This window comes from Nuphar pumila, chromosome 6, assembly GCF_984573655.1.
Source record: "Nuphar pumila chromosome 6, dmNupPumi1.hap1.1, whole genome shotgun sequence".
NCBI lineage: Eukaryota > Viridiplantae > Streptophyta > Magnoliopsida > Nymphaeales > Nymphaeaceae > Nuphar > Nuphar pumila.
This window is the reverse complement of record NC_143254.1, coordinates 23700681-23716856: the sequence shown is the minus strand read 5'-3', so window position 1 is coordinate 23716856 and position 16176 is coordinate 23700681. Positions and strand designations below refer to the sequence as shown.

Genomic DNA, 16176 nt, shown 5'->3' with positions numbered 1-16176 from the left:
CTCTTTTACACTTTGAAGAATGATAAGTAGAGTCTGAATGATAATTTGGATTAGATTTGGATCCAAAACTAAATCCAAACAGTGTAAAAACCTTGTTTTGGTCATAACTTTTAATCCCGATGTCGGTTTAAGGTGATTTTTTATGTGTTTGAAAGCTTATGATGTCATCTTTAAATCTTGTTTTGATTGAAGAGCTTCAAAATATCATGTAGATCGGCAATTTCAGTAGTGAAATTGTGTAAGTCAACCTCAAATCAACTTAATTCAATTCATGGAAGGATCCTATATCTGCAGCATTTGATGGTAGCTCGTAAGAATGGAACAAAAAAACATGAAGATCGACTCTGAACATTAAAATCAGGTGGAAAATTTGCACTACCAATTTCATTCACATTAAATTATGTTTGGCTTGCTTAATTATGCTGAACTTGGAGAAGCATAAATTTCTCTCTTGATGTGAAAATCAGTATTCACTTGAATTTAGATGCTTGATTTCGATGATTGATTGCTATATCTTGTTTATTCTTTTATGAATCTGATTTGTCTGAGCATGGACGAAGAAATTGATGCCATTGGATCTGTGGTTGAGCATTGATTTGGGTGTTTTTAATAAATTTGGAAAGTATTTGAATTCGAAGAGAAGATCATTTCTTTTCTTTTCTCAGTAAGAATTGGGATTTATTAGTAGATCAACTTAATTCAGGATGCTCTCTTGCCCTACAGAGGGTCAGATTGAGCCTGTGTGGTGTTGATCTAATTACCAGCCCTAATCATCACTGATTAAAGACCACATCCCCTCTAACAATATATTGAAATCCAAAATATTTTGACTTCACGAACTTGGTCACGTTTACAAATAAGTTGTTCAAAAAACAGTCTAAAATTTCAATAATTTTTGACAATTTGATCGACAAATGGAGGTCCCACATGATACTCTGTCAAAAAACAGCGGAAAACCAGGTTGGTTTCATGTGATAGAAAGAACAAATCAAATGATGATATTCTCAATGCATATATATGCATTGGTTTGGCGTATGTATGACAATGCCATCCGTCACACCATACATGCATGTTATGCCGTGTGAAATGTCATTTTCGTCTAAGAGCATATTAATTGACAACCCCCCAAAAAAGCCAATGATCTTAATACCTTTAAATTCAAATTTATGTCTATGAATTGGTGACATCAATATCAAGAGATGCTGTTCATTGTCAATTATCATCATTAACATATCATCATCACATGCATGTCAAATGTTGTGCAGCTTGTGCTTCATCGTAATCATGATATGATGATGATCATCAAGCATGTTGGTGTTTGCCATAAAAGATTTCACCACATATTCACATCAACTTGAAAACACGGGCAACAACTGTACATTGTCTATATGAAACGTAGCACCATAAATGCAATGCAGGGTAACTGAAATATGCAAACCATTAAAATATGTAAATTAATATGCACTGATTTTTATTTTTTTTATTTTATTTTTTAAAATTTCACCCTTATGAATGTGACATAACTTTTAGATCATCTATAAGAAAAAACTTTTAAAGCTTGAAAATCAATAGATAAAAAATTTCATAAATATTTAAACATGCAAAATCACATTTCTTAATCTGATTGCGGTGACCCAATATCCGATTCCAAGCAAATGGACCATGCCGAATGCATCTGCAGACTTACATTTGCAAAAAACCCTAAAAAAAATCTCGGTTCATAGTTAGTTTATATATTTTGTTAGTTTTCATATTTCATTTTTCCTATAAATGCATACATGTTTTATTTTTTTTTATTTCTTGAGAAAGTACCATTTAAATGTTACTTGTAAAACCGCGTAGTAACACAGGGTATATCACTTTTAAATTTTAATGCTTTACTTGTTAATTTTGGTAAAAGTCATGTTGGTCATTTCTTGGATCCCTCTGACAAATAATATCATAATAAATATAACGTTTATAACCACAGGTCGATTCAAAATGAATTCATCCAGTAATGACTAGAAATGACTGTTTGTCTCATTGTGATCACATGGTACCTTCATTACTCGGGCCTCCTGTCGTTGAGTTTCAATCAATCCCTTCCTTTTTCTCCCCCATGAGAAAACGACAGAGAAAAAAATGAAAATGAAAATCTCGTTCCATCATCACCTCATCATATAATATCGATGAAATTAAACTCAAAATTTAATTTTCTTGCTAAGTATCTAAAATTTGAGAAAAACCCTTCATTCTTCCAATTGGATTAGCTTCGTTCTTAAAGAGTATTTTTTACAAATATCATCCCTGTATAAAAGATCTTGATTTATCAAAATTTTTTTTTTTTGCAAATATCATTGTGAAAAAGGATTAAAGCTTCATATTAAAGATCCTAAATTCCTTGGATTTTGAAATACGGGTAATAAGATATTATGTATCTTCTCAAGACAAGAAGATTGCTACAAATTGCAACGCACGGCTAGTGAGGAAGTAGTTATTAATTAATAAATAGAAAATCCAAGAGTAAGTTTGGAATAATTGTCATCTTTGACATTTTGAACATCTTGCAATATTTTCTATAGGGTTCAATCCAGATATTGTTGCATGATTTGCAAAATCTCTTGGGTTAAATTTAATTATTTGTAAAAATTATTGGTTGGCATTGAACTTTAGACTTTGAATTTTAGATTTGAATTTAGATATAGGTTTGTGTTTAGTTTGGTCTCAATTTAGATTGGTTTGGTCGTAATCATATTTGACTTTTGTTCATTATTTTTGATACCTCAGATGTTTTTTATCCTTATGTCTTTGACCAACCTTTATGTGAACATTGATCGCTCATTGTTCGACCTACACTCGATCAACCTAACCATTTTAGCCATTCTTGACTTAGTTCAACATCTATTGTATGTTCTATGTATGATCAAAAGTCTATTTGCTCATCTTCTTTGATCATTGATCCAGCTTAATATTTAAATGTTCTTGATTATGGCAGGATCATTTTAGACCCTTGACCTACAACTTTTTTATTTGTTGATCATACCCAGTTATTAAATCCACTTTGACTAGCTATTTTGTGCCAACTTAATCCATTGACTCCCGGCTACTATTGAGTCCATTTAAGGCTACTTATTTTTAGGTGTTGGTGATTGGCACTAATTATTAGTTGTTAGAGCTTAGTCTTATATAAATCCCAAACTCTTTTAATTTTCATTATCTCATTCTTAACCTCCTCTCCTCTCCTTTTCTCAACAACGAGCTTTCTCTCTCTATTGACATTTAATTATCTTGACTTAGTCTATGGTTTACTTAGTTGAGCGTAGAGTCTACCTATTCAAGTTAAATGACCATTAAAAGTGGTTCATGTTGAGTTGTTTGATCTCACCAAATGCAAGACATGAGTCGACCTTTGTGAGTAGGTGAAAACTCGATTATATCTTAGCGACCAAGTTATTCTAATATCCATTGCACCGAAGACTTGGTTATAAGTGAGGCATCTATATATTACTTTAAAGATAGTGTATCTAACATGTGCTTGCGAGACTACTTAGTCGAAGTTAAGTTGTCATATGCCCATTGAGATAATGTTTCTAAAATTTTGCCAAGAGCCTTGAGGTGAGGGACCTAGTCTCTAAGTTTTATGCTTTTGGGACATGTCAAGTTTGATGCTTTTGGGACATGTCAAGTTTTATGTTTATTCAAGTAATAAAATGATAAAAAATGAACAAATTAAGCTGCCAAGATCAAATTCTTTGACTATGCCCCCAAAAAAACCCCTAAAATGAGAATTGTGACAATGGTTTAGATCCCCAACCTAATCAAGAAAATTGTGTTACTTGAATGCTACCGTTCTTTGAGATGAGTCTTTCTCTATGTCCCTACGAGGCATGAAGTATCCAACATAATGAACATCAATTAGGTTCTTCTTGGAGTTAAAGTTTGGTTGGATGCCATAACTCAATGACGGGGTGGCACATTGTGGTTAGGTTAGGCCTATGACCTACACTATTGGACTCATCTCCAACCAAGATTGGTGGATCCCATTGTCCCCTAAGTTAACGACCAACATGTGAATGATGAGCTGGTAAATTGTTATAACTTGGTACAGGTCATAGCTTGACGGTTCACTAAGGTAGCCATTGTTATAACCTAGTCAAACCAACTCCAAACTTGGCCCTAGCCCTCTTTCAATGTCTAGTTTTGGGATGGAACCTAACCCAAGCAAATAGAAACCACATAAAGGAAAAACTTGACCGCCAATTCACGACCAGGCGAACCATGCCGGGTTTAGAAAATATGATTCAGTCAAACGGAACTCTAGACCTGGCCTGACCTTGACTCGAGGGGTCAAGGTCTAGGTTTAGTTGAGCGGAGAACCATCACACAAGTGGCATTTTTGTCATTCAGAATAATTCTAGAGGCAAATTTGGAAATTTCTCCAACGCAGCAGCTGCGTGTGTTGCTTCTGGATCTGGCACATGGCGCTCGTTTATAAGTGCGGGACCCGCGTGCTGGCGTCGGGCCCACTATGTTGGGGGAATAACGTGGAAAAGGACAGACAGTGGGCCCGGGCTTCTAGCGAATTGGAGGAGCCGGCCATGCCGACGGTAGTGACGTGTCTTGCCACGTCATCCCCGTCCATCTGTTCCAACGCCGCGTGTCCGGGGCAACCAATCAATTTGTTGCCCAACCCAACCTGAGGACCAATGAAATGACAATATTGCACCACTAGGTAAACCCTTTTGGGGTGGTTAGCCAACCCAAACCTAAAACGGGTCGAGCTTGGGTTGCCCAAGCTGGGCCCCCATTAAGTCTTAGATGTGGGTGAGCCTGCTACTAGATATGCAAAATGGGTCGGATCCAGGGTGGAGGTTTTGCAAATTTTGATTGTTTCAAATCTGATCCATCTGACTCGTCAATGTATTGAACTGTTCTAGATACGAACGTTTGCATCCCTAGCTGCGACGAGCTTGATCTGGTTTTGAACCGCATGGTAAATACGATTCTACCAAGGGCTGTCAAAGGGTCCAGTTTGTACCGGGTATCCCTGACCTGAATCCGAATTCCTGATTATGGACATGGGATGTGCCGACCCGAACCTGGCCCGAGCAATATTCGGGCAAGGTTTGGGTCATGATTTTTTGCCGGTACCAAACCTCACCCAAGCATTTTATATATATTTTTAAATAAAAATAACTTTTAAAAATTATGCTGGTCTAGTTCCGAATTCTATTTTTGTGACCCGACAAAACTCCGGGTTAGTAGTTATTTGGTCTGACCCAGCCCTGATCCAACCCGCTCACAGCCCTTTTGATTCAAATGATTACAATACCATAAAAGTGGAGTTACTTTTTAACGTCAAAAAAGTTACTTTTTAACGTTAAAAAGGTAACTTTTATACGTTTTCAAAAGCATCCTTTCTCACATGTTTAATTTTAAAAAATGCATCCACTTTTCTGGCCATTGTAGTCATTTGATTCATCTGACAAAGTCCATATAAAAAGTTTTATATATCAAGATCTTTAAAATTTATAGTTGCAAATTCTATTTGATTGATCTGAACTGGTAGATGATTTTAATACATCTTACTCTGTGGAAAATAGATATTAAATTAGATATATCTCACGCTTTGAGACAAAAATATGAATAGTTAATAATGTAATAAACTTGATCATAAAAATATTAGAACTTATTAAAATCCACTCGATTTGATGCATGTTTACTAAATTTCGGTCCAAACATTTTCCACCTCCAAATAGAAAAAAAGCATTCAAATTTCCAATCCGATCCTTCTCTGACATTTCCAATCGGACATGGATCTTAACATAAGATCCGGATGAAAACTCAAATTGGATTTGGTAAGTCAAAGGCCCTTATCGTCCACAACAAAGTTCGGGAGTCCATAACCGTCCACGACCAAAAGCGCAAAAAGGCCTAACGACAAAGAGGCCCAACTGCCAACACATGGCTTTCGTGCGCCACGTCAGCATGCAGCTGCGACTACGAGTGGACGTCATTGTTTCCCTCACCCGAGTGATGTACACAAAAGCCCTCTCGCATTAATTTATTTACCAAACAGTCCTCACACTTCAAGTTGGTGACTTCCTTGCCTAGGCTGAATAACTGAAATGCCATCGGACACGAAAGTTAACGTACCCAAGGCTGAGTGAGATTGGTCGGCTCTCCACTTAACAGAACCGAGTATAGTTCGTGTTGGTCCAAAATGACCCGAAATCCTCTCCCTCGATCCATGTCCTTGAATCCGGGTCAAACCCGAAACTTCGATCTGGATATGAGAAAACCTTATACCATGTTCGAGGAGGAATAAAATAGTGAATCCGGCTTGAGCATAGTTAAAACCATGCAGCGTGCGAAACAACGACGTCACGAATTCGAATCCCCAGGATTGTCAAAGTGTAGTCTCTCTCACTCTGGGGTTACCTTGTCTTAACCATGGTTAATTTCTGCAACCGGGGGTTCAAACTTCAAAGGGGCTCACCTTTTACCCTTCAATCCTTTAATTGCCTTTTTACCTTTTTTCTTAAATATTTTAAAGAAATTTTATAGGCTCAAAAATTCCATCGTACTTTCAGTGGTGGGAGTATTATTATATATATATATATATATCCATGCAGACAACTTTTCTTCTCGTACAAATTTTTTTTTATGACCCTGAGCAACACTGAAGCCAACCCTTCTCCATTTCCCCTCTCTCTCTCTCTCTCTCTCTCTCTCTCTCTCTCTCTCTCTCTCTCTCCTTCTTTCCGCATCATTCGGTGGAGTTGAAAGGAGAGTCCTGCAGAGAGCAGGAAAAGATGAACGACTACTTCCCCGACTCGGACAACGAGGCCGGCTCGGATGCCCCCAACTCGAGCCAGAGCTCGGCGAGCGATACGTGCAGCTCGCTGAGCCGGCTATCCTTCTGCTGCGACCCGTCGGAGGCGCCACCGAACCTCGCCACCAGCACTGGCTCGAGGTCTCCCTGCGCGAAGCCCCACAGGTCCCGCGACCCGGCTTTCGAGGCGATCCGGATGCTGAGGCGACGCAGGGGCGGGTCGCTCGGGTTCCGGGACTTCCGACTCGTAAGGAGGCTGGGGAGCGGGGACATCGGGAACGTGTACCTGTGCCAGCCGAGGGGGGGCCTGGGGAGCGAGAACCTGTACGCCATGAAGGTGGTGGACAGGGAGGTTCTGCAGCGGAGGAAGAAGCTGCATCGGGCGGAGGCGGAGAGGGAAATCCTGGGGATTCTCGACCACCCTTTCTTGCCGACGCTCTACGCATCTTTCGAGGCCTCCAACTTCTCCTGCGTTCTCATGGAGTTCTGCTCCGGCGGTGACCTCCACGCCCTCCGGCACCGGCAGCAGGCCAAGCGCTTCACTCTCTCCTCCGCTAGGTAACACCTCTCTCTCTCCTTTGGTTTTGAAATCTCCCGAAACTTCTTTTCTTTTTCTATCCAACTTTCTGGTTTTGGTATTGTTTTTATGAGAAATGAAAACATGCTAAATGGGATTGCCGTTGGTTTTTTCGAAATTCTGATCCATAGATGTTTTCAGCATGATTGATTTAATAGAAATCTATACTTAACGTTTTGGATGAAAATTATGGTATTTGGAGTAAAAAAATTTATGAAAATTGTAAGCGGTTTATTTTTTAATTCTTATAAAAAAAATCCTTAATGCTTAAAAAATGATTTTATAAAAAATGAGCATATAGATCACATCTGTGCAGTCAGAATTTCTAACACTCCATAGAAATCCAATATTATGATTCATTTAACACCGTGCCCATTTAGTAAGGTTTTCATTTATCACTCTTTTATTGCCAGTATTTGTGCTACTTTTTGGTTTCTCAAGGAAAGAAAATTGATCGGTTGCATTCTTTCGGATGCCATTTGTCGCCTTTTTTTTTTCTAGACCAAATGTTTTGGACTGAGAAGCTCGGATACCCATCGAAAAAAAAAGATCGGAAAATGGTCGTCTGGTTTTTGGTCTCCTTGCTTTTCTGGCCAGATACCATTTTTACCATTAGTGGTTCTTAACTTTTATGGCTTTCGATCTTATGCTTCTCTTTTATAACTGAATCTTTGGAAATACATTCGAAATGGTCGTCTGGTTTTGGTCTCCTTTCTTTTAGATACCGGTTTTTCCCCATTAGTGCTCTTCACTTTCCTGGCCTTTGGGTCGTCTGATTTTGGGTGAGAGTCTTTTAGGCATCATTTTCCAATTGGTGGTGTGAAAATTTGTGACCATTTTCTTTTTGGTATTTTTCATTCATTTTTTGTAGTGGTTTTTGGGGTGAAAAAATGACAGATTGGTCGTCTGATTTTGGGTACCTTTCTTTTTCAGATGCCTTGTTTTCCAAAATTGTGATATGGTTAAAATTGGTCGTCTGTCTCGTTCAGGCTTCCTTTTCATCACCGTTGAGCTATGTGTTCTCTGATCTGTGAGAATTTGGAAAGACTTGCTTGATCTGGTGCGTTTCCATTGCTCGTCATTGGAGTTACTTGGATTATTGGATATTTATCTAACGCTTCTTCACTAGCAGCCTATTCTATGCAAGTTTTGGGGATCCCACTAGGCCGGTGTCTACAGTGGCTTCACGGGTTTCTCAAGTTGGTTCTAAGTCTAGACCCCACCATTATAAAATAACCAGCCCATCTCATTCCTACCCTGTGGACAAGGCTGTGATTTCATAGGAAAAGCTAAGCTCGCCCCCTCTAAACCCAACCGACGGAATCGGAGTTTGGTGGAGATAGTATACCACAGTGCCACTTGTTTCTCTTTTCTTTACTTTGAGCCCCCACCATGTGTACGTTTAACAAATGTAATGAGATCATCCATGGCCTTTGCATTATTCTATATCTAAAACAAAGGAACACCCTGACTGTACGCTGTAGAGAGCAACTCAGCAACCTACCTCCACATGTTCTCCGTCAGCTACACTAACCTGTGATTTAATTGGTTCCTCTTTCTTTCTTTTGTTTTAGATTCCTTTTTCCATTCCAAAGAAGCTTCCTTTATGATTCGTCGTCACCCTACAGCAATCTGATATTCTTCCTGTCTCCTGCAACAAAGAAATGAACATACATCTTCCTTGTTAATTCTTCCCGTTTGTTTATTCAGTGTTCTTTTATCATTTACCGGGCAGCCTCGATCAACCCACTGATCAAAGAAATTTCATGTTGGCCATTTTGCCTTCTGTCCTGTGTTCATTATTGAATTGATGAACCATCTTGGTCATTATCTTCAATTCGATTAATACGCCTTTTAATTAGATAATTAGTCTCTTGGTCACTCTTTATATATATATATATATATATATGAGAGAGAGAGAGAGAGGTCTAAAACATTTGGTTCATAATAATTGTTGCTCACTTGCTATGTTTAAGTTATTGCTCTTCATTCTTTTAGTTCTCCATCTAATAAGATAAACATCTTATCCTTGAGGAATTGTGGCTTCATCTGATTATGGAACCGGTGGATCATTTTTATCATATCATTCATCTTACAAAATTTCTTTTGAGAAGAACAAAACAACCATCTTCGGAAATCATTGATTAGCTATTGCTCTTTCCATCTCTGCTACGCTGAATGATAAAACCAGATTAATAAAAACTATTAAATTGGCGTTCCTTGGTTGCAGATTCTACGCCGCCGAAGTGCTGCTAGCGCTAGAGTACCTGCACATGCTGGGCATCATCTACCGAGACCTAAAGCCCGAGAACGTCCTAATCCGATCTGACGGCCACATCATGCTCTCCGACTTCGACCTCTCCCTCCGGTGCACGTCCACCGCCACCATCGAATCCCCGATGAACCCCATCCTCTCCCCACCATCAGCGCTACCACAACCACCACCACTCTCGGCCACCATCTCCTGCTTCCCGTTCTGGTTTTCCTACAGCTCGAAGCGGCGCCACCGGAAGACCGTGGCAGCTGCAGCCCGGCAATTCGTCGCAGAGCCGACATCAGCCCGGTCATGTTCGTTCGTCGGAACACATGAATACGTCGCGCCGGAGGTTGCTGCCGGCGAGTCACACGGCAGTGGGGTTGACTGGTGGGCTTTTGGTGTGTTCCTCTACGAGCTGATCTACGGCCAGACCCCGTTCCGGGGTGCGAGCAACGAGGCCACGCTTAAGAACATTGTCAACCGGCCGCTGACCTTCCCCGCGCCTGCACTCACCCCTCTCGAGTCCGCATCTCGCGACCTGATCGGGTCTTTGTTGGTCAAGGACCCAGCGAAGCGGCTCGGGTCAAGGCGTGGCGCTGCCGAGGTCAAGGCTCACGCCTTCTTCAAGGGGATCAACTTTGCCCTGATCCGGTCTGCCGCGCCCCCTGAGATACCTGGGTTCAGGCGCACCAGGACGAGCTACTACCAAAGGTCGAACGCGGCGGTGAAGTTTGACTTCTTTTGAGGTGGGCGTGGTCCGTTGTTGGCGACTTGGTTTTTCTTTTTCTTTCCCCGCGCCTTTTGTGCCTGATTTGGGGAATGTCTTTTCCTTGTAAATTCCTGTCTTTAATCTTGAATTAGTAAAAAGTTTGTTTGGACTTTGACAAATCGCGATCTGATCCCTGACTTTAGGCGTATTAAAATTCGCGCTTGGTCGTGAGTTAAGCTCTATTATTTTAGACAGTCTTGGAAGACTCGGTTAGGTTAGACCCTAAACCGCATTTTGTCTACCTTATGTTGGGTCTCCCAAGGTGGTTGAGCTTGTTTGAACCTGGCCTAGTAGGTCTGGGCCTTTGGGGGTCTAAATTTTATTATTTTTAATTTTAAAAATATATAATTTTGTATATGAACTAGTTTATTGGACTTGTGTAGCTAGAACGCTTCAATGAACGTCACTTAGTAAGTTTTTTCTTTGAAAATTTTACCTGACGGATGTGATCTAGAAGTTTGTTTTTATAGAGATAGATTCTTGGATCAGGGATCTGGATCTTTTTAAAGGTTGAAAATTAATGGCTTGGAATTTTTATAAATTATAAAAAATCATATTTTTTTTATCCTATTAGGATTCTTATCCAATGGAACATGCTTTCATAAATATTTAAGCACATTTCTTGATCCGATTACAATCGATTCTTAAAAAAATGGACCATGCAGAATTACTCCAAAGTATCCTGATATATGTGATGAATCCATCCATATACATACTTTATTAATAATATGAAAATGAAAGAATTAAGTGAAATTTCATATGAATGAAAAATAATTTTGGTGGACTAAATCGCTTCATGGTATGGTTGTTTCGCAAGTCCACCTGCTCCATGGTATCCAGGAAATGATAATTCCACAGGGTTAGATTTGTATAAAAACCTATGAAAATCTCCATTCATACTAACAAACATTAGATTGGTAAAACATATTTTAATTTCCCTAAATATATATGTTGTAAATGAGATATAGCTAATAAGATTCGTTAAACCTTGCTCGACTTGACAAAAGAAACGAGTTTGGTTTGTTTATCAACACTGGTTACCGCATCTAGTTGCCTGTTGGAGAGGAGAACACTTGTAGGGCATGGATGGAAGCGAGAAAAATGCAATTAGAAAAAAAAAAAATGACAACTTTTTCTACCAAACATCGGAATTTTTTTTTTTGAAAAGAAAGTTTTTCTAATCTGATTTTTTCTTGGAAACGAGCCCTTTTCACCTATCAAACTTGTTTTGTCAATGCGTGTTGCAAGTTCATTTTCCCAAGTGCGAAAGCTAGTCATATCACCTCACCTTCTTTCATATCTTGAAGGTGCTACCATCTTTGGAAATTATCTCAAAGCTGCACCTTTGCTCATTACATGATTGTATACCAAGAAGAACAGCCAGGCCCAGGCGTGCATGATCAACCAATGTCAAATAGATATCTAGAAAATCTGTTTTGATAGTTTTAGCAAAACTTTGGGAGTTGAAAAAAGCATTTTTCATCCTCTATTTCTTCCTATTGTGTGGGTAATAACAAAGCATTCTTGATATGATATTGTAGATAGGGATGGGAATAATGGGATTTATATTTTCATTGAATTCAAAGAAATACTGGATTATTCATTGTCAGACATGAAATAGGTAATCACAAGCAACCGAACAAAGATGGGATTGGGACTTGACCTCCTGTAGCCCTAGGCCCAGTGGGGTCATCAAGTCTTGTCCAGTCCTAGGACTGGGGTTGTGGAGTCAACCAAGGCCTCTGTTAGGGTTTTTTGGACAGAGGGTCGCATTGGGATATGAACAAAACTGGTTTTTTGAGATCGTCATAATCATTTAGTGCCCGTGCTGAAGCCCTAGTCTTCGTGGCCGCAGTGGGGAGGGTGCAGGCCAATGCCCGAGCCCAGGTCTGGGTAGGCTCAAGTTTCACCGCTCACGTGACGTCCCTGTTACACGCGCGTGACGAAGGCCACGTCTCTGAGCCTCCACGCCCGTCCGTACGTCTGCGCGGGAAAAAAGGAGCCGGGACTGTCACGTGACCTCACGCTCTCCGATACGGATCACGAGCGGATGGTACCGTCTGTCTCTCTCTCTCTCTTTACCGAATCGGGTCACGAGTCAATAGAGTTATTTGCAAAACCACATCATAATGTTTTCAATAATTCAGATTCATACCAAAAGAATGTCATAATTCAAATGCATGCACTCATGTGTTTCATGATTAACCAACAGAGCACCTGCACTAAGAGTCATTTGGAACAATGGAAGGCCGGTCACAAGGTTCCCAGTTCGGTTTTTCGGAATAGAGAAAAGATCCACAATCCATGGAAGATTTATGAATAAGGTTGATATATTGCTTTCACAGAGGAAAACTGCAAACAAGTTTGCCTAGCAAGGTTTCTTAATATGGACATCAAAACTAAGTAGGGATGGCAGTGGATCGGGGGAAATGGGGACGGGCCTCAATCCGTTTGAAGCTAGGATGGAAGACATGAAACGGGGATGGAGGTTAAAATCAAAATCCTTGAGGAGATGTACTCACACTTTCCCCCGCCCCATCCCCGTTCCGATAACGAGGGCTCCGCCTCGCCTCGCCTCGCCTTACCTTGTTTGGACCAGGGATGGAGGACATAAAACGGAAATGGATGTTAAAATAAAAACCCATACATATTTTGGGTATTTTTTTTTCTTAATTCCAACCCCCATAGATGTGTGCATCATGACAATTGGATCATACATTTGGGATGAAAAAAAAATGATACTTTGAGCCTAAAAACAATTATGAAAATTGTAAGCTATTGAATTTTGAAACCATATAAAAACCTATTGGTGCATGAGAGTCAAATGCTCCAAGAACTGATTCCTATAAAAACAAGCACATAGATCACATCTGTATTGAGAGAATTTAGACCCGGGTCCTAGCTGCACTGACTCTTCCTGCTGTACTTACGGTCAGAGACCTAGCCGCACTGACTAAATCTATGGTATTTCACGGTTTTGAAGTCCTCAAAACATTCCTTAAGGGTAACTGGGTAGGGACTTAAGTGATTTGGGTTTGGGTCAGATGTGGCCAACATTAGATTCGACTGTTTGAACATTGGCCATACATATTTGGATTCAAGTTCTGATGGTGAAGAAGAGCTCATACCAAATCCGATTGTTTTATAGTATGATCCTCAACTAAGCCCAAATCAACAACCTAGGCACTGTTGGATGACTTGCAAAATCAAGATCAAAACTTGGTTTTGGATGTTAATCCCGGTTTTTTCAGCCACCAATCTAGGTTATAAGTAAAACCTAAACTGTTAAAACTGGGTTCTAATTTTTTTTTTCAACTGAGTTTTATCCGGGGGATAGGGTCACGACTCACGACCCTCATAATTCCCTAACATAAAATACAAGAACACTGTTAAGTGATTAGTCACTAAACTTCCACCTATACATTAATTCATGACATAGTATGACCTTAACTAAGCCCGAGTCAGCAACCCAGGTACTGTTTGGATATACCTAAAACTAAGGTAAAAGCTTGGTTTTGAGTGTCAAAGTCACTAATTTTTAAGTAAAACCCGGTTTAGTAAAACTGGGTTCTAGGTTTCAACCCCGTTTTGCCATTCCCCTCTCCCTCCAGTTTTTCAATTGGGCTTATCGGGGGATGGGGGTCATGACCCTTACAATCCCCCGCACCAGCATTAGGCCTCACAGGCCCTTCCATATCCACTTAAATACAGCCGGTATTTGGCCGGAAAACAGCCGGATTAGTATCCCTCGCACCTGGCGATAGCAGTTCCGCTATTTAAAAATTTAATTTTTTTTGAGTTTTAATGGACACTGACCACTTTCACCCTCCCATCGGCTGGGAAAAGGCCGGCCGGCTATCTTTTTTTTAAGCCTTTGATTATATCTGGGTCATTTTCCGGCTACCCACCGATTGAAAAATGACTGGGATGATGTCGCCCTTCTCAGGTGGTACCATCCTAGCCATTTTTCAGCCATCAGCTAGTGGGTGACTGCAAAATATCCGATTTTTTTATGTTCTTGGTAATATTTCGACCATTTTTCGGCCACCACAGACCAAAAAATGACTGGGCTGGTACGGCCTGAAAATAGCGACACCATCGAGGCCATTTTCTAGCTAGAAAATAACAAGCCTATAGTGTTTTCTTTTTTCTTTTTAGTTTTAATGACCAAAAACTTGAAAACCAGGTTTTTGGTCATCCAAACATATTACTACCTAAGTAGGCTTTTGGCAAACTAGACTTGTCTTAAACCTGGTTTTTAGAGAAAACCAGGTTTTTGATGAACCTGGTTTTTGCCCCTTTCATCCAAACAGGGCCTAGTTTACCGTTCGACATCTCCACTCGGAGTCGGGACCTTTGAGCTTTAGGGAGCTTTTTCAAAGATTATATTTTGGATAGAAACGACCATTTTTGCCATATATGAAAACTAGGCAATTCAGCTTTTGTTGTTATCTTGAAGTTTAAGCATAAAGTGGGCCTTTTATACATTCCTGGGAGTAGATTTAGTTCATGATTTCAGAGTTGAAGTGATTTTAAAACATATTTTTGTTTAGGCATCTTGATTTGAAATTGGTGAATTGGACTCTTTTCCTAACTATGCATGGGACCATAGTGACAAATATCGCGGGATTTATGAAAATCTCGTGATAATATCACGATAAATTGCCTGAAAGTTTAAAACGGCAAATTCCGCCAGATTTATGAAAAAGCATAAATACCACGATTTAAACATGATATTTACGTTTTAAAAAGCTATTTATCGTGAAAAACTGTGTATTTTTATTTTAAAATAATTTTTATTAATATTTTCTTATTAAAAACATTGTTTATATTTTAAAATTTATTTTTTTATTGCAGCGATTTTGCCAAAAAAAACACAAGATTTATGAAAAAAATTCAAATTCTTGCGAGTTTTTGAAACACAATATCTTGCCATTTTTAACGTTTGTCAGTATGGCTGGGACCTAGGCCCAAGGGTTGTGATGAGCACTTTGTGTGCTGTGGATGATTATGTTATTTAGGTATAAATAAGCTTTATGTTTGAGATATGCAAACCAGGTCTTTGTCTCAATTTGGACGTGTTGAAGTCCAAATTCCATCAATTTGGGTCTGGTTTGCCAAACAAAGAAATTTGACTGATTCAAATGTTCAAAAGACAGCAAATCAAAGCCCAATTTTTTTTCTTACAACATGGAATGGAAGACCTCCTTTTTATGGCTATTTTTCCTCTAAGAAACTGTTTTCCCGACGCGTTAAAACTTTTTTTTGCAGTTACCAATTGCCTTAATTTAGCTTATCAATGGTACGGCCAAACAATTGGAGTATTTAAGACAGATTCCTTTGGAATTTTTTATCTCAGATCACATAAAGGATCAAAGGTTCCTTGAAGGAAAAAGGTGAGGTTATCCTCTATATATAATCCATCTTTTAGATCTCTCTCTCTCTCTATATATATATATATATATATCTATATATATATATATAATCACAGCTGACAATCACAACCACAGTTATACTTTTCTCATGCTTTACTAACCTTGAGATTATGATTGTGATTTAGAGTCACAAGATCTTGAGAAAATCCAAGAATCACATGGCATTGCAAATATGCCCTTAAATCTTTTGTTTTTCTAAGCTTTTTTTCTTCTCTTTAATAGATCATGTTGATGAGAAGCACATCTACCCCTATTTTGGGATCCCTTCCAAACTACCCTTGGGTTTGTAGAAATTCCATACAAGAAAGCAGCCTCAGAATCTGT

General features: G+C 39.4%; 1 protein-coding gene across 1 annotated transcript; it reads left to right on the top strand.

The window, feature by feature from the left end:
- The first annotated feature begins 6794 nt into the window (after positions 1–6794).
- On the top strand, positions 6795–10595 carry LOC149834352 (protein kinase PINOID-like). The gene is made up of 2 exons (XM_090009350.1): positions 6795–7372; positions 9622–10595. Exons 1-2 carry the CDS (start codon positions 6795–6797, stop codon positions 10391–10393), a joined length of 1350 nt encoding a protein of 449 aa, XP_089865476.1. The 3' UTR covers positions 10394–10595.
- Positions 10596–16176: the final 5581 nt, after the last annotated feature.

Bases quoted from the DNA above. Each gene is read 5' to 3' on its own strand.
- LOC149834352 (XM_090009350.1), top strand. From the start codon at position 6,795: ATGAACGACTACTTCCCCGACTCGGACAACGAGGCCGGCTCGGATGCC. The intron at 7,373-9,621 runs GTAACACCTCTC...CCTTGGTTGCAG, and splicing joins TTCACTCTCTCCTCCGCTAG to ATTCTACGCCGCCGAAGTGC.